Source organism: Vipera ursinii (genome assembly GCF_947247035.1).
Source record: "Vipera ursinii genome assembly, chromosome: 1".
In the NCBI taxonomy this organism is placed as follows: domain Eukaryota; kingdom Metazoa; phylum Chordata; class Lepidosauria; order Squamata; family Viperidae; genus Vipera; species Vipera ursinii.
This window is the reverse complement of record NC_139512.1, coordinates 356606191-356625094: the sequence shown is the minus strand read 5'-3', so window position 1 is coordinate 356625094 and position 18904 is coordinate 356606191. Positions and strand designations below refer to the sequence as shown.

The 18904-nt window shown below is 46.0% G+C and overlaps 1 protein-coding gene across 1 annotated transcript in view; it reads right to left on the bottom strand.

Moving 5' to 3' along the window:
- The window catches only part of NCOR1 (nuclear receptor corepressor 1), a 165251-nt gene extending 147330 nt beyond the window's left edge, over window positions 1–17921 (bottom strand). Inside the window, 2 exon segments of the mRNA XM_083379641.1 lie at window positions 712–886; window positions 17820–17921. Of these exon segments, the coding sequence (XP_083235767.1) occupies window positions 712–819 (108 nt within the window). The 5' untranslated portion in view covers window positions 820–886; window positions 17820–17921.
- Between the last annotated feature and the right edge of the window lie 983 nt (window positions 17922–18904).

Sequence of the window (18904 nt, the reverse complement as noted above, 5' to 3'; positions counted from 1 at the left end):
AGTCGTGCGGTTGCCAAACCGCTGAATTTCGATCACGCGATCCTGGGAACACTGCAAAGGCCGGAAATAATGGGTTTTATTATATTATGGATATTTTAAAGTTTTCTAAGCTACCTGGAGCGAGCTCTGTGTGTGACTATGTACTGGGAGACAAACAAATTTGTTCAAGAAAATAAAATAACATTTCTGACGACTTGGAGGGAAGAAGCAAAATCAAGCTCAGATCCACATTGCCCTCAACTTAATGCTTCATTTAGTGACCGTTTGAAGTTCCGACGATACTGGGGGGGAAAAAGTGACTTATCACGAGTTCTCGCACTTACGAGCGTTGCAACATCCTCGTGGGTCATGGGATCCAGGTTCACACGCTCGGCGACTGACTCGTATTTATGACGGTGGCAGCGTCCCGCCGGGGGAGGGTCACGTGATCCCCTTTTGCGACCTTCTGACGAGCAAAGTCAATAGGGGAGCTGGATTCACTTAACGACCGTATGACCAGCTCAACAACCGCAGTGATTCACTTAACAACTGTGGCAAGAAAGGTCGTAAAGTGGGGCAAAACTCAGTTAACAGCCATCTTGCTTAGCAACGGAAATTTTGGGCTTGATGATAAAGTCGTAAGTCGAGGACTACCCGCACCTAGAAGCCAGGAATCCTGGGGGGGGGCCTGCCAAATTACCCAGAATCCCTCTGGGGCCCACTGCTACTTGCCTGCTGGTGCCGGCCACCGGGAAAGGTATACTGGACCGAATGTGCCGGGTAACGGCCCTGTTCTGCGCCGAAGGCTCCTTGGTTGGAAGGATAGCTTGAGCTGGACATTCTCGCAGGCGGTTGTGGAAAGTTGTGGGATCAAGAGTGCCGGCTGAGCAGGTCTCCAGGAAACGCCCTAGAAAGAACCAGGGGAGCAGCGTTAGGAAGCCCCAAGACCCAGGGCGAAGCAAAGGTCCCTTCATTCCCTTCATTTTAATCCATTGGGTCTGCCCAGATTCCAGGATAGGTTTAGGGTTCTGTATCAGGAAAATGTTGAAGATGGGTGGATGGATGGATGGATGGATGGATGGATGGATGGATGGATGGACAACTATACATAAAGATAGTAAACAGATAAAGATAGCTAGCTAACTAGCTAGCTAGCTAGGTAGATATAGACAGACAGACTATATAGACAATAGACAGACAGACAGACAGAAATAGACATAGACAGACAGACAGATTGAGGGAGATAGATAGATAGATAGATAGATAGATAGATAGATAGATAGATAGATAGATAGATAGATATAGAGACAGACAGACAGAGATAGACAGATATAGACAGACTATATAGACAATAGACAGACAGACATAGACAGACATTGAGATATAGAGATATAGATAGATATAGATAGATAGACACAGACAGACCAGAATGATTATAAGATATAGATAAGATATATAGACAGATATAGACAGACAGATATAGACAGACTATATAGACAATAGACAGACAGACATAGATAGACAGATTGAGATATATAGAGATGATAGACAGACAGACCAGAATGATTATAAGAAGATATAGATAGATATAGATATAGACATAGATAGACATAGATAGATAGATAGATAGATAGATAGATAGATAGATAGATAGATAGATAGAAAATCATTAATAGTTGGATAGATGATTGGACAGATAGATAAAGAGAGAGAATTAAAGAGAGATAGATGATTGGATAGACAGAGATAGAGAATATGATAGATAGATAGATAGATAGATAGATAGATAGATAGATAGATAGATAGATAGATAGACAGATATAGACAGACTATATAGACAATAGACAGACATAGACATAGACAGACAGATTGAGATATAGAGATAGAGATAGACAGACCAGAATGATTATAAGATATAGATATAGATAGACATAGATAGATAGATAGATATATAGACAGACTATATAGACAATAGACAGAGATAGACATAGACAGATATAAATAGAGAGAGAGATAGCAATAATACTTAAGACTTATATACCGTTTCACAGTACTTTACAGTCTTCTCTAAGCAGTTTACAGAGTCAGCCTATTGCCCCCCCCAAACAATCTGGCTCCCCATTTTATCGATCTTGGAGGGATGGAAGGCTGAGTCAACCTTGAGCCGGTCAGGATCGAACTACTGGCAGTGCTACATTCTAACTGCTGCATTCTAACTACTGCGCCACCAACTACAGCGTGCCTGGCTGAGGAATTCTGGGAGTTAAAAGTCCGCAAGTTATAAAAGGGCCAAGTTGGAAGACCCCTGATTTAAATAATAAGAATTGCATTAATTCAAGGTTGGCAAAAGAGATGATTATTGGAAGAAGAGAAAAATCAAGCAAAACCAGTAGGTGGACTATAGAATTAAACTAATTTTTATTGACTGTTTTTGCAATGTAAAACCAGACCACAGGCTGTTTGCCAAATATTAAGGTTATTATGTTTTTAAAAAAATCAATAAAACATATTTTTTAAAAAAAAGAAATCCTGGTGGTTTCTCATTCAGCACAGGTAGTCCTCAACTTACGACCGTTCATTTAGCGACCGTTGGAAGTTACAACGCCACTGAAAAGGGCGACTCGGGACCGTTTCCACACTTACGACCGTTGCAGCAGCCCCGTGATTCAGATGCTTGGCAGCCGACTCACATTTATGACGGTCGCAGCATCCCCAGGGTCACATGATTCCCTCTTTAGCGACCTTCTGAACAGGCAAAGCTGGGGCGGAGCCGGATTTGCTTAACGACCGCCTTACTCATTTTTATCAAATGCAAAAGGTTTGCTTAACAACCGGGGCCAGAAAAGTCGTAAAAATGGGGCAGGAGCCACTTAAGAAATGTTTCGCCTAGCAACGTGCATTTTGGGCTCCAGCGTGGTCGTAACTCGAGGACTCCCTGTGGCGGACAATCGGTGGCCTGGAGAACAAATGTCATAACCGGTTGGGTATTATGAAGAATATTTGACCCGCCCTGAGAATTAAAGCATGCCCCAGCTGGTTACGACCTGCGCCGTTAAGCGAGGCCGCGAAAGTCGGTATGCAAAATAAAAATAAAACCGCTGTCCCAGAAATGGCAGAAATGCCCCAGAAATTACTTGGATCGCTGGCCAAACTTGTGGTAAATGTAATGTTTTGGATTCGAAAGGGGTGGTTTCAAGTTGGAAAAATCCTGTTTCTCGCTTCAAAACCGCCGCCGCTCTGATCCTCCGGAAAGGATCCCGAGTGCGAAACGTACGGTAGCTCACCTGAAGCTCAGAAACACCCGTTTCAAAGTCAAGGGCGCTTCCGTTAAGACGGGAACGCCCTGGAAGCAGGAAAAAAAAAAGAGCCCTCTGCTCAAAAGTCAAAGGGTTTTGCATAGCCTGGCGGTTGGCCAGCCGCTTGAGTGGCTCAGTCAAATCTCCTGAGCTTGTGATGGCATCGTTAACTTCCTTCCTGCCTTTTTCCTTTCACGTCCTTCCTTCCACTTTTCCTTTCCTACAACTTCCTCCCTCCCACCCTCCATTCTTCCTTTCCTTCAACTTCCTCCTTTCCTTCCGCTTCCTTCCATCCTCCTCCATTTTTCTTTTCCTTCAACTTCCTCCCTCCCTCCATTTTCCCTTTCACCCTTCCACTTCCCTTCCTTCCTCCCTCCTTCTCTCCCTCCCTTTATTTTTCCTTCTTTCCTTCCACTTCCTCTTTCCCTCCCTCCCTCCATTTTTCCATCTTTCCTTCCACTTCCTTCTTTCCTCCCTCCCTCTTTCTTCCTTTCCTTCAACTTCCTTCTCTCCATTTTTCCTTTTCTTCAACTTCCTTCCTCCCTCCCTCTCTCCCTTCCTCCATTTTTACTTTCCCCCTTCAACTTCCTTCCTCTCTCGCTTCCTCCATTTTTCCTTCAACTTCCTCCCTCCCTCCCTCTCACCCTCCCTCCATTTTTCCTTTTTCCCTTCAACTTCCTTCCTCCCTCTCTCCCTTCCTCCATTTTTCCTTTTTCCCTTCAACTTCCTCCCTCCCTCTCTCCCTTCCTCCATTTTTCCTTTTTCCCTTCAACGTCCTCCCTCCCTCCCTCTCACCCTCCCTCCATTTTTCCTTTTTCCCTTCAACTTCCTTCCTCCCTCTCTCCCTTCCTCCATTTTTCCTTTTTCCCTTCAACGTCCTCCCTCCCTCCCTCCCTCTCCCTTCCTCCATTTTTCCTTTTTCTGTTCAACTTCCTTCCTCCCTCCCTCTCTCCCTCTCTCCCTTCCTCCATTTTTCCTTTTTCCCTTCAACGTCCTCCCTCCCTCCCTCTCTCCCTTCCTCCATTTTTCCTTCAACTTCCTCCCTCCCTCCAGTTTTCCTTTTTTCCTTCAACTTCCTCCCTCCCTCTCTCCCTTCCTCCATTTTTCCTTTTTCCCTTCAACGTCCTCCCTCCCTCCCTCTCACCCTCCCTCCATTTTTCCTTTTTCCCTTCAACTTCCTTCCTCCCTCTCTCCCTTCCTCCATTTTTCCTTTTTCCCTTCAACGTCCTCCCTCCCTCCCTCCCTCTCCCTTCCTCCATTTTTCCTTTTTCTGTTCAACTTCCTTCCTCCCTCCCTCTCTCCCTCTCTCCCTTCCTCCATTTTTCCTTTTTCCCTTCAACGTCCTCCCTCCCTCCCTCTCTCCCTTCCTCCATTTTTCCTTCAACTTCCTCCCTCCCTCCAGTTTTCCTTTTTTCCTTCAACTTCCTCCCTCCCTCCCCTCTACTCTCCCTCCCTCCATTTTTTCTTTCTATTCTTCAACTTCCTTCCATTCTCCCAAAGCCAAGTCCTTTAAGTGATGCTGTGACTTGAAACAGTCACTAAGTTGATTGTTAAGTCGAGGACTACCTGTTATAAAGTGAGGTTTTAATTCCATCGTGCAAAATTGGACCTGGGATTTCCGGATGTCTGGTTCCAAATTAAAAACCCCTTTTCTCAAGTTACTCAATCTCAAGTTCCCCTGGGCTCGGTTTAATAAATTAAACAAATACATAACTCAAAACTCCCACACGCTGACGGCAAAGACCAAACTCACCACTTAAGTTCCTCTGAAACTTCAGAGGAAATAGCAGGAGATAATAATAGACATTGGGCAAAACAAAAAGATTCTGCTCCGCTTTTTGTTTTGCTAGATTAAAAAAAAGATAACACGGGGCAGGCAGGCAATCGTTTTTTATCAAACGTCAGCGAGACTTTTATCGAAAGCTGCAACTGGGAAGCAGGGGCTTAATTATATACCGTATATTAAAAAATTAATAAATAGGTATTAAATAAATTTATTTAAAGGTATTAAAGGTATTAATAAATTTATTTGGGCAGGGAAGAGACCGAGAGTTAAACTTAAGATATTGCAAAATGTACGTGAAAGAGGTGGTCTCAAAGTGCCCAATCTTAAATTATATTACGAGGCGGCAGTATTATCGTCAATTAGTGATTGGTTTTATTTATTTATTTATTTATTTATTTATTTATTTATTTATTTATTTATTTATTTATTTATTTATTTAGATTTATATACCGCCCTTTCCCGAAGGACTCAGGGCGGTTTACAGGGCATTTAAAAAACAGTCAATACAAACGTTAAAATAAATTAAAAGAGATTAAATAGAACCCTGAGAAAATTAAAACCCAGTTAAAATTAAAATTAAAAATATTCTCAGCCTGGGCTAGAGAGCTCGAAGAGCCAGGTCTTCAGGTCCCGGCGGAATGAACGGAGGTTGGGAGCAATTTAACAGAAAGGAGATTATTGAATATTGAAGGGTGTGATTTGTTATATGGTTGGCATGCTTATTTATTGTATGACAAAAAAGTGGACCAGGTTTTTAAAACACATATATTAAGGTCTGCCATGTTGAGAGTTTGGAAAAAAATATCGATACAAGTTGAACTATAAAATTCCTATTTGGGCAATACCTAAACATGCAATAGAAAATATAAATGTGGGATTTAAACACGATGTGATAACATATAAAGAAATTCTTAGATTGGAAAAGAATGAATGGCAATTGAAGTCTTTTAATATTCTAAAAGAAGAAAAAATAGTACAAACCTGGTTTCAGTATGGGCAGTTACAGGCCAGATGGAAAGATGATCAGAAAATTGGCATTTCAATATCAGATGGGAATTTGGTAAAGCAAATTAGAGATCAAAGTAGAGCGCATATAAGGAGGATATATAATGCATTGATAGAAATTGACTCAGAAGCGGAACTGGTTAAGGATTGTATGATAAAAATGGGCCCAGAATTTTCAAGAACCAATAATAATGGATACTTGGGAGAAAATATGGGTTAGGAATGTTAAATTTACGCAGGCACAAAACTTAAGGCAGAATTTTTACAAAATGTTTTATAGATGGCATTTAGATCCCCCAAAATTAGCATGTATGTATCCGAACTGTCAACCAAAATGTTGGAGATGTGGTTGCGATGACGCAACGTATTATCATGTATGGTGGACTTATAAAAAAGTTAAAGATTTTTGGATCAAAATTTGGTGGAACATGCAGAAGATCTTTAAGAAAAAGATAAGATTTTCACCACAATTATTTTTGCTGGGTATTACTATAGACTCTACTGCTATAGAAACTAAATTGATGCTGAACTTAATAACAGCTGCAAGACTTTCGGTAGCGCAATACTGGAAGAAGGAGTATCTGCCTACTATTGAAGAACGGACTTTGAAAGTTTCGAACCTGGCAGAAATGGCCAAAATCTCGGCATATGTGAAAGATCCCTGGCTACAAAGATATATAGCAGAATGGAGAAGATGGATTGATTATATTCAGAATAAATATGGGACTATAAAGTATCGTTTAGCACATGAATAGTTATGAGTTATTATAATTAGAGGATATATTATTTATCTTTTCTATGGCTAAGGAGAGTTAAAGTGCGATAGGTTTTAAAGAGTAATTATAGTAATTAGATTATTTTAGAGTAAGATTGTATGATGTAATACCCTGTATTCAGCTCTGGGAAGTCAGGGGGGCGGGAAAGGGAGGGGGGGAGATGGGGTATATGTTCTAAAAGTGTATTTTTTTATTTATTTTTTATTTTAATTCCATTTATATCCCGCCCTTCTCCAAAGACTCAGGGCGGCTTTACAAACTTAGCAGTAGCCTTCATTCTATGTATATGCCTGCTTATTAGGGCTTTCACACACACACCAAGCGGCATTATTACAAAGTCAGCTTAATTGCCCCCAACAATCTGGGTCCTCGTTTTACCTACCTCGGAAGGATGGAAGGCTGAGTCAACCTTGAGCCTGGTGGGACTCGAACCTGCACTCATTGCAGGCAGCTGGTGTTATGTAGGGAGGCATTAGCCCACTGCTCCACCAAGGCTTTTAAAACTTTTCAATTTAAAAAAAAATTCACCTTTAATTCGTGCAATTTTAACATATATGTCACATTTATTACTGTGTTTCATCTTCCCCGTTTCAATGCAGCGTTTCTTTCGTTTGCGAATGGGTGGCATATAAACAATAAATGAGTGAAAGTAAAGAAAATACAGGGAGTCCTCAAAGCCATTTGGTTTATGACACTTCCCCCGCGGTCGCGTGATCCAAAGTCAGCCGCTTAGAAACCGACTCATGTTTACGACGGTCGCAGTGTCCTGGGCGGGGGGGGGCACGTAATCCCCTTTCGTGACCTTCTGACAAGCGAAGTCAATGGGGGAAAGCCGGATTCATTGAACGACCGGCTTACTAAACAACTGGTTCCCTTAGCAACGGCGGCGAGAAAGGTCGTTAAAATGGGGCAAAACTCAACCAATTTCTCCCTTAGCAACATAAACTTGGGGGCTCCATTGTGGCCATAAGGACTATCTGTAGAGCAGCGACCCCCGCCCCAACTTTTGGGGCATCGGGGATCGATTCCGTGGAAAGACGGTTTTCCAAACTCAAGAGAGCACCAAGGACCCAACAGTCCTCCCTCTACTTTATGACCATCACAGCCTCCCCGTGGTCACATGGTGAAAATCTGGACGCTCGGCAACTGACTCGTATTTATGACGGTCGCAGTGTCTTTTACGACCTTCTGACAAGCAGAGAAATAGGGGAGACATGATGGCAATATTCCAGTATTTGAGGGGCTGCTACAAAGAGGAAGGGGGGGGCTGTCAATTTAATTTAATTTAATTTTTAATTTAATAATATTTCTATACCGCCCTTCTCCCTGAGGACTCAGGGCGGTTCACAGGGCAAAAGTATAATACAAAATACAAACATTAAAAAGAAATTAAATAATTGCCCAAGTTTAAAACAATTACTATTCAATTATAAAACCCCAAAGATAAAATTAAGAATACAAAAAATAAAAAACCCCAATTTATTTATCCCAGAGGGAAGGACGAGAAACAACGGTTGGAAACCGATCAAAGAGAGAAGCAACCTGGAATTAAGGAGAAACTTCCTAAAGGGGAGAACAATTAACCAGGGGAACGGCTGGCCACCAGAAGTTGTGGGTGCTCCATCAATGGAGCCTTTTAAGAACAGACTGGACAGTCGCTTGTCTGAGACGGTATAGGTTCTCCTGCTTGAGCAGGGGGCTGGACTAGAAGACCTCCAAGGTCCCTTCCAAGCTCTATTCTATTCTAAAGTCAACGGGGGCAGCCAGATCCACTTAACAACCGTGTCACTAACTTAAGAGCTGCAGTGATTCACTTAACACCTTGCAGCAGGAAAGGTAGCAAAATGGGGCAAAATTCCTTTAACAACTGCCTGGCTTAGCGACAGAAATTTCGGGATCCACTGTGGTCGTAAGTCGAGGGCTACTTGTAATTATTTTCCTATTTACTTTTTTTTTTACTCTAAGTAGTTCAGGATCATTGTCTGAAATGGGATAGGGTTTCCTGCCTGAGCAGGGGGCTGGACTAGATGAGCTCCAAGGTCCCTTCCAACAACATCATCAAAATGAGAGCCTTGGTGGAGCAGTGGGCTGATGCCTCCTTAAGTAACACCAGCTGCCTGCCATTAGTGCAGGTTCGAGTCCCACCAGGCTCAAGGTTGACTCAGCCTTCCATCCTTCCGAGGTAGGTAAAACGAGGACCCAGATTGTTGGGGGCAATTAAGCTGACTTTGTAATAATGCCGCTTGGGGTGTGTGTGAAAGCCCTAACAAGCAGGCATATACATAGAATGAAGGCTACTGCTAAGCTTGTAAGCCGCCCTGAGTCTTCGGAGAAGGGAGGGATATAAATGGAATTAAAATAAATTAAAAAAAATCATCATCATAAAACTTTTATTCATAAAAAACATGAAACTCAGTCAACTGAACACTCAAATTGACTGGCACTAATGGATGACCCGGGTTGCTGCCAGCATCCTAGGTCTCAACCAGTTTGTTGCTGTCGTTGTTGTGGTGGTTATATCAGGGACATGGTCAGTGGATAAATTCAATAAATAAGTGAAAGAGCGAATAAAGGCAAAAAAGGAGGGCAGAGCTGATATATTTTAATTGGAATTGCTTGAAGTTGATGCTAGGTAAAATTTTGAGCTGGACTGACCGGGATTTTACACACCCGCTTGTGTAACGTTAGCCTTGTAAGTGCGACAGCCTCTAGATGGGATTAAGGCAGTTGCGTACAATTCAATCCTCCCCCGGGCCCAGCTCAGGGTTATGGACATTGTAATCCAGTATATATATATGGAAGGCTGGGAGGAAACTGGCTTAGCAGTTGGCGCGGTTACACAACAGAGATGACAGCACACAACCTTTGTCAACGCAGGTAGTCGACTTACAACCATTTGTTAAGGTTAACAAAGTTATAACGGCACAGGAAAAAAAGGGGCCGTTTTGCACACAACTGCTCCAGCATCCCCAGGGACACGCAATCGAAATTCTGAAATGTGGCAACCGACTCGTATTTATGACAGTTGCCGTGTCCCAGGGTGTGTGTGTGTGTGTGTGTGTGTCACACGATCCCCTTTTGCGCCCTGCTGACAACGGAGGAAGCCAAATTTCACGTCACACCTGGGCTCCTAACCACACAATCGCAGTGATTCAGTTAACAACTGCTGCATCTCCCCACCCCACCCCACCCTCGGGGGGTGGGGGGTGTCACGCGATCAAAATTCGGACGAGCTCGGCAACCGACTCGTACTTACGACGGTGGCGGCAGCGATCCCCTTTCGCGACCTTCGGGCAAGCAAAACGTCCGTGGGGAAGCCAGAGTCACGTAAGCAGCCCGTTTTGCTAACTGGACAACTGCCTTAACAACGGTGGCAAGAAAGATTGTAAAACGGGGCACTGCTCCCTGTTCTCGCTTAGCAACGGAAACCCGTCGGATGTGGTCATGAGTCAAGGACTACCAGTAAAGAGTCAGAGCCGGCTACGGTGCCTGGGAGATGGGCGGATTCTGGCAAGGGGGGGGGGGAGAGGAAGTCCCCATCGCCCATCCTCCACAACCTGATGGGCTTCCTGCGTGATCTGTCTGGAGGCGAGGGGCAATCTAGTGGCCCCGTTTCTTTGAACCGTGCAAGCTGTCCCGCCGGGTGCCGTAAAACGAAACCACGAATGGTTGCTTAGAAAGTACACCTCTCTCTCTGTTGTGGTGTAGCCGGCTGCCCACGCCCACGGTGCCCATCTCGCTGGAGGGGAATTCAGCTTTTCGCAAAAAAAAATAAATAAATTGCTTTTTCAATGTCATACCGGGGCTACTTCGCACCAGGGTTAAGTAGCCTTGGTGTTAGTGAAACTGGCTTGATCGTCAAGACGGGGATGATGCTTCCGCTACAGCTGGGGACCCCAAACCCCGGGAATGCGGACCTCCACCGGTCCGCAGCATGCCACAAAGCGGGCCCCACAAACAAACGAAGCCGAATCCTAACCCTGCAGCTCTTAAGTGAATTGTGCGGCCGTTATGTGAATCTTTGCTTGTCTGAAGGTCGCAGAAGGGGAACACGTGACCCCAGGACACTAAAACTATTGTAAATATGAGACAATATCCAAGGGCCCGAATTTTGATCACATGACCCAGGGGGAGGGGGAATGCAGCAACGGTTGTTAATGTGAAAACCGGTTGTAAGTCGCTTTTTCCAGTGCCGTTCTAACTTTGAACAGTCACTAACCGAATGGTTGTAAGTCGAGGACTATCTGTACTAAAAATGGCAAATGTAATCTCAGTAAAGCTATAGCTGAGCTCCTAGGATTGGAAGAAGACAAGCACATTGCTTTCTCCTGCTTGAGCGGGGGGCTGGACTAGAAGACCTCCAAGGTCCTATTCTATTCTATTCTATTCCATTCCATTCCATTCCATTCCATTCCATTCCATTCCATTCCATTCCATTCCATTCCATTCCATTCCATTCTATTCTATTCTATTCTATTCTATTCTATTCTATTCTATTCTATTCTATTCTATATTTTCTATCCTATCCCATCCTATCCCGTTCTATTCATTCTGAATTCTATATTCTATATTCTATTCTCGAAAAGAATTCAGAGATGGGTGAACCTATTTTTCTTCCAGGATATTTTGCCCGCCTTCCCAGTCTTGCCCGCAGCCTGGGATCACCTCTTGATCTCCCATCCCGGTTCTTTCCACCCCGACCAGCTTAGCTACAGTCAGTTGAGGACTACCTATATGCAAGTCGTCCTGGACTTACAACAGCTCGTTTAGTGGCCATTCCAAGTTACAACAGCACGGGAAAAAGTGTTTCTTTTTTCATACTGAGACGGGAAAAAGTGTTTCTTTTTTCATACTGAGAAGACTCTGCAGCATCTCCACGGTCATCTGATCAGAATTCAGAGCCTTGCCAACCGATTTGCATTTATGATGGTTGGGAGTATCCGGGCTTCTGACAAGCAAACTCAGTGGGGAAGCCAGCTTCACTTAACAAACTAGGTTACTAAGTTATCAACTCTAGTGATACATTACAGTAGTGGAAACTAACCAAGGAGAGAAGCAACCTAGAACTAAGGAGAAACTTCCTGACAGTGAAAACAATTAACCAGTGGAACAACCTGCCTCCAGAAGCGGTGAATGCTCCAAGACTGGAGGTTTTTAAGAAGAGACTGGCCAGCCATTTGCTTGAAATACTATGGTGTTTCCTGCTTGAGCAGGGGGTTGGAATAGATGACCTCCAAGGTCCCTTCCAACGTTATTATTATTACTTAACTGTGGCAAGAAAGGTCGTAAAAGGGGGCAGAACCCTCTTGAACCATGGTCTCACTTAGCAGCTGAGTTACAGGAGGTCCTTGACTTACGACCGCAATGGAGCTCAAAGCTTCTGCTGTTAAGCGAGACAACTGATAAGTGAATTTTGCCCCCTTGGACGGCCTACGTCGCCTTGGCTGTTAAGTGGATCGCTGCAGTTGGTAAGTGAGTAGCACGGTTGTTAAGTGAATCTGGCTTCCCCCTGTTGGTTTTGCTACTTTTCTCGTGAAACGAGAAATATGAGCCACTCGCCCAGTGTCTGAATTTGGATCACCTGATCCTGGGGATGCTGCCAAGGTCGTAACTGTGAAAAACGGTCACAAGTCACCCTTTCTGGTGCCGCCGTAACTTTGAATAGTCACTAAGCGAGCTGTCGCCAGCCGAGGGCTCCTTGTAGTTCTATTTTTCGGAGCCCTCCTCAGAACGTACAACCGTTGCAGCCTCCCCATGGGTCACGTGATGCAAATTCAGACCCTCGGCAACCGACTCGCATTTATGACGGTCGCAGCGTCCCGGGAGGGGTTCACGTGATCCCCTTTTGCGACCTTCGGAGAAGCAATGGGGAAGCCAGCTTCTCTCAACAACCGGGTTACTAATTTATCAGCTGCAGGGGTTCACTTAACGCCTGCGGCAAGAAAGGTCGTAAAATGGGGCGAAACTCAACAGCTTGCCCAGTAGTGGAAATTTGGGGCTCCCTTCATTTTTTGTATATAGATTTTATTAGTTAAGGATAAGGTGGGGTCGGGATTAGGGTTGGGGTCGAAGACTGGGGATAGGGTTTTTCCAAATAACATTTTCAATATTTAACAAACAGCATAACGTCTGGGTACATGTATTTAACTAACAAGAACAAGATATAGTTATTTAACACAAACAATGTTAATTAATGCTAATATATATTCAAAATCACAAATCACCTTCCTTCCTCTCTGACTCGTTTTTCTAGCCACGGATAGAAATTACCCCATGTTCTAAAGTACACGGAGTCTCCTTTCTCTTTAACCTTTAAAGCCAATCTATCCATTTCTGCACAGTCTAGAATTTTCCTAATTAATACTTCTTCAGCTGGTAAGTTTTCATTTTCCCAACGTTGGGCAAATACAATTCTTGCTGCTGTTAACATGTGCAGTATTAGATATCTGCCATCTTTTTCATAATTAGCTCCTATTATTCCTAACAAAAATAATTCTGGTTTAAAGTCTATTTGTTTTTTAGTCCTTTTCTCCAACCGTAAATGTATTTTAACCCCAAAACTTTTGTTTTTTGGGCTCCCTTCGGATCGTAAGCCGAGGACTACCTGTAAATGCACCTTAAAAAACAAACCCTAAGTGTATTGCATAACTTCTCTCTTCCCCAGAACCAGCTCGGCCCTCGTTCTCCATTTTCCCCTTTTCGGGGTCAGATTAAAAGGCGCTGCTCCTTACAGTTTAGCGACAGTTTTACGTTACGACAGCCCTGGAAAAAATGACTTACAACCAGGACTCGCACCGACAACCATCACAGGACCCACACCCAAGGTCACAAGGATCCAAATTTGGGCACTTGACCGTAATTGGTGTTATTTCCCACGGCTGCAGCCTCCGTGGGACACGTGATGGTTATCTGTGACCTTCCCAGCTGACTCTCCAAAAAGGCAAAGTCAAAGCGGGGGGGGGGGGGGGGGGGGGGAGCCAGGTTTAACAACCGTGTGATTCGTTTAACAAGGGCAGGGATTCACTTCACGACCACCCCCATCACCCCCCTGGCAAAAAGGTTGTAAAACAGGATGCAACACATTTAACAGCCGCCTTGCTCGGCAACAGAAATTCTGGTCCCAATCGCGGTCGTAAATTCAGGACTACCTGTATTTCTGGCCTTTTTATTCGATAGGTAGGTAGGTAGGTAGGTGGGTGGGTGGGTGGGTAGACAGATAGATAGATAGATAGATAGATAGATAGATAGATAGATAGATAGATAGATAGATAGATAGACAGACAGACAGACATAATGATAAGACAGACTGACAAACTGTAATAGATGATAAGACAGATAGATAGATAAATAGATAGATAGATAGATAGATAGATAGATAGATAGATAGATAGATAGATAGATAGACAGACAGACAGACAGACAGACCAAACCATATCTATTATGTGGGTGTAATTGTTTCTGTGTATGTGAGATAGGTAGGTAGGTAGACGAAAGAAAGAAAGAAAGAGAGAGAGAGAGAGAGAGAGAGAGACAGAGAGAGAGAACCATATCTATTATGTGGGTGTAATTGTTTCTATAAATATGAGACAGACAGAGAACCTCTGAAGGTCATAATAGAGCTAGAAGGGACCTTGGAGGTCTTCTAGTCCAACCCCCTACTCAAGCAGGAGACACTAGATCAGCAGTCCCCAACCCCTGGTCCGTGGACCGGTACCGGGCCGTGGCATGCCAGCAACCAGTCCGCACAAAGAAGCAAAGCCCCATCCGCGAGATGCAGGCAGCACACAAAACCACGCATTCTCCGGTCCGTGGAAAAACCTCTCCCCACGGAACCGGTCCCTGGTGGTGCCCGAAAGGTTGGGGTCCTCTGCTGCCCCTAAACCAGACATGTCAAACTCAAGGCCCGGGGGCCAGATCCGGCCCGCGAAGTGGTTTCATGCGAAGCCATCCTGGAAACAGTGAGGGAACGGCCCCCACTGCCTTGGCCCCGGCCCAGAGACCCTCCTCCTGCCAGAGACCCCCAGATCTGTCCCACTCCTGCCTGGGCCCCCATAGGCACCCTTGATGCCAACGATGTAGAGATGGCCACGCCCACCCAGTAGGCCATACACACTCTAGCCACGCCCACCCAGTAGGCCACGCCCACCCTGGCCATACCCACCCGGCCCCCTGAGGGCAACTGCAATGCTAATGCGGCCGTCAATGAAATTGAGTTTGACACCCATGCCCTAGACCAGGGGTAGGCAACCTCGGCTCTTTTATGACTCGTGGACTTCAACTCCCAGAATTCCTGAGCCAGCTTGGCTGGCTCAGGAATTCTGGGACTTGAAGTCCATGAGTCATAAAAGAGCCGAGGTTGCCTACCCCTGCCCTAGACCATTTCAGAGAGGTGGCTGTCTTGCCCCATCGAGTTTTCCTCCCCATGGGGTGAGTTCTAGTCCCCTGTGTTCTGTGTTCGAGAAAGCCTTAAGTTTTCCCCCTCCAAGTAAAGCAGCTCCTCCTCCTCCCTGACCCCTCAAGATGAGTGGGGGGGAGCTGGCCGAAAATCCTCCAGGGAGGTTGTAAAGCTGAATCCTACCCATGGAGAGCACCCCAGGCTGGAAAGTGCGGTGGCGGGGATAATGGGAACTATCTCGAAGCTCCCAAAGGGGGGGAAAAAAAGTAGGGATAGGGGATGGGGATGATGGGATCTGGCATCCCGACGAATATGGACGGCCTAGCATCAGGGTGGGCATTGCAAGTAAAGCAGCGAGGATCAGAGCCCGGGCGAAAACTAAGGCTGCAGATGTCGTCTATGGAGATTCTGGGGTGGAGGAGGAGGAGGAGGAGTGTAAGGTTGGGGACGATGGGGGTTGTAATACCAGGAACACAGGGCTGGGGAAAGGAATACAAGGAACACAGGGCTGCTGTGGGGGGAGGGGTTGTCCAAAGGATAAAAATATTGGGGGGGGGCGTGGGGAGATACTAATAAAAGGCTGGGGATGATGTCTATGGAGATTCTGGCGGGGAGGGGAGTGTGAGGTGGGGATGATGGGGATTGTAATAACAGGAACACAGAGCTAAGAAAAAGAATACTAGGAACACAAGAGCTGCTTTTGGGGGTGGGTGGCCAAAGGATATAGATATGGGGGGAAATACTAATAAAAAGGCTAGGGATGATGTCTATGGAGGTTTGGGGGAAGTGTGAAGTTGGGGATGATGGGGATTGTAATACCAGGAACACAGAGCTAAGAAAAAGAATACTAGGAACACAAGAGCTTCTTTTGGGGGGCGGGGGTGTCCAAAGGGTAAAAATATTGGAGGACGGGGAGATACTAATAAAAGGCTGTCTATGGAGGTTTGGGGGAAGTGTGAAGTTGGGGATGATGGGGATTGTAATACCAGGAACACAGAGCTAAGAAAAAGAATACTAGGAACACAGGAGCTGCTTTTGGGGGGGGGCGGGGGTGTCCAAAGGGTAAAAATATTGGAGGACGGGGAGATACTAATAAAAGGCTGTCTATGGAGGTTTGGGGGAAGTGTGAAGTTGGGGATGATGGGGATTGTAATACCAGGAACACAGAGCTAAGAAAAAGAATACTAAGAACACAAGAGCTTCTTTTGGGGGGCGGGGGTGTCCAAAGGGTAAAAATATTGGAGGACGGGGAGATACTAATAAAAGGCTGTCTATGGAGGTTTGGGGGAAGTGTGAAGTTGGGGATGATGGGGATTGTAATACCAGGAACACAGAGCTAAGAAAAAGAATACTAAGAACACAAGAGCTTCTTTTGGGGGGCGGGGGTGTCCAAAGGGTAAAAATATTGGAGGACGGGGAGATACTAATAAAAGGCTGTCTATGGAGGTTTGGGGGAAGTGTGAAGTTGGGGATGATGGGGATTGTAATACCAGGAACACAGAGCTAAGAAAAAGAATACTAGGAACACAAGAGCTTCTTTTGGGGGGCGGGGGTGTCCAAAGGGTAAAAATATTGGAGGGGGGAGGGAGATACTAATAAAAGGCTGGGGCTGATGTCTACGGAGATTCTGGAGGAAGTGTGAGGTTGGGGATGATGGGGATTGTAATACCAGGAACACAGAGCTAAGAAAAAGAATACTAGGAACACAAGAGCTTCTTTTGGGGGGCGGGGGTGTCCAAAGGGTAAAAATATTGGAGGGGGGAGGGAGATACTAATAAAAGGCTGGGGCTGATGTCTACGGAGATTCTGGAGGAAGTGTGAAGTTGGGGATGATGGGGATTGTAATACCAGGAACACAGAGCTAAGAAAAAGAATACTAGGAACACAAGAGCTTCTTTTGGGGGACGGGGGTGTCCAAAGGGTAAAAATATTGGAGGGGGGAGGGAGATACTAATAAAAGGCTGGGGCTGATGTCTACGGAGATTCTGGAGGAAGTGTGAGGTTGGGGATGATGGGGATTGTAATACCAGGAACAGAGGGCTGGGAAAAGGAATATAAGGAACACAGGGCTGCTCCGGGGGGGGGGGATACTAATAAAAAGGCTGGGGATGATGTCTATGGAGGTTTGGGGGAAGTGTGAGGTTGGGGATGATGGGGATTGTAGTACTAGGAACACAGGACCGGGAAAAGGAACACTAGAGCTGCTGTCCGGGGTGGGGGGAGAGGGTTTCCCCCCCAAAGGATAAAGATATTGGGGGCGGGGTGTGGGGGGTGTGGGCAACGCTAATAAAACCGGGGCCCGCTGGACCCTGCTGCGGACGATGGGAGGCGTAGTCCCAGCGCACGTGGACAGAACCACGCCGGCGGGGAGCGATGGGCCTTGTAGTCCGGCGCCTCCGCCAGGCTAGGGCAGGGGGGGTCCATTCGCTCCCCCTTCGCCCCCCTCCCCTCCACCTGTCAGATTGCCGCCAGCCTCGGCCCCCCCCCGCCTCTTCCGCCCCCCTTCTCCTCGGGCCTCTTCCCCAGCAGGCCGGAAGTGCCCCGCCCGGGAGGGACCCGCGCCAGGCCCGGCCCGGCCTCACCTCATCCCGCAAGTCGGCGGCGGCGGCGGCGGCGGCAGCAGCGAGACCTCCTCCTCCTCCTCTTGCGCCGCCATCTTGGCTCCCCCTCCCTCCGAGTCCCCCTCCCTCCGGCTTCCCCCAGGCTCCGCCCCCTCGCCCTCGCCCTCGCGCAGCGGGTCCTGGCAGCGCCGCCGAAGCCCCTGCGCCGACCTGAAGCCTCGCCGCGGCAGCGCTAGAAATAATGCCGTTCGCCCCTCCGGCAGGCGCTTGCTTGTTTCGTAACCCTCCGGAGAAGGAACGGGGGAAATTCAAGTCCACGGGAAATACGGGAGCCGACTCTGCTTAAAGGGCGTTCGCTACACCCCTTCCAGGACCGGGCGGCACCACTTAGCGAACTCTACCGTGGGGGGGAGGGGCACGCTTCGGGGAGAGAGTCGGAGAGGCGCGCGGGCCAATCGGGATGCAAAGGCGGAGGGGCGTGGCCCTGAGCAACCGGCCAATGGGGAGGGAGCGGTTTCAGGCGGCCTCTGAGGTGAAGGCGATAAAAGGGGCCTCTAGGGAGGTTTTGGGCGATAGACCTAGGAAACGTTTAGAGAGATACGTGAGGAATATATTGCGACACGATATTTTAGAAAACTCGCTTTTGCAAAATTCACCTCGAGCGCTCTAAGTTGAAGAGTTTTACTTGCTTTTGGTAATTATTATTTTTTTAAAAGGGCGCCCGATATTATATTCAAGTACATCTGCAATCAAAATAAAGGAACACTTTTTAAAAATAGAATACTATGTCACTTTAAATGCACACCAATCAGCATGCATTAAAACGGGATTTCGTTGCATTCAGCTCTCAAAGGGTAACCACCTCCAATATACACTGCATAAACATGACCCCCAAAAAATATGCATATACCCACATGCACAAGCATATATGATCCAGAGACATAATATTATTATTATTATTAGTAGTAGTAGTAGTAGTAATAATAATAATAATAATAATAATAATAATAATAATAATAATTAATAATAATAATAATATATAATAATTTATTGACTCAGCCTTTCATCCTTCCGAGGTAGGTAAAATGAGGACCCAGATTGTTGGG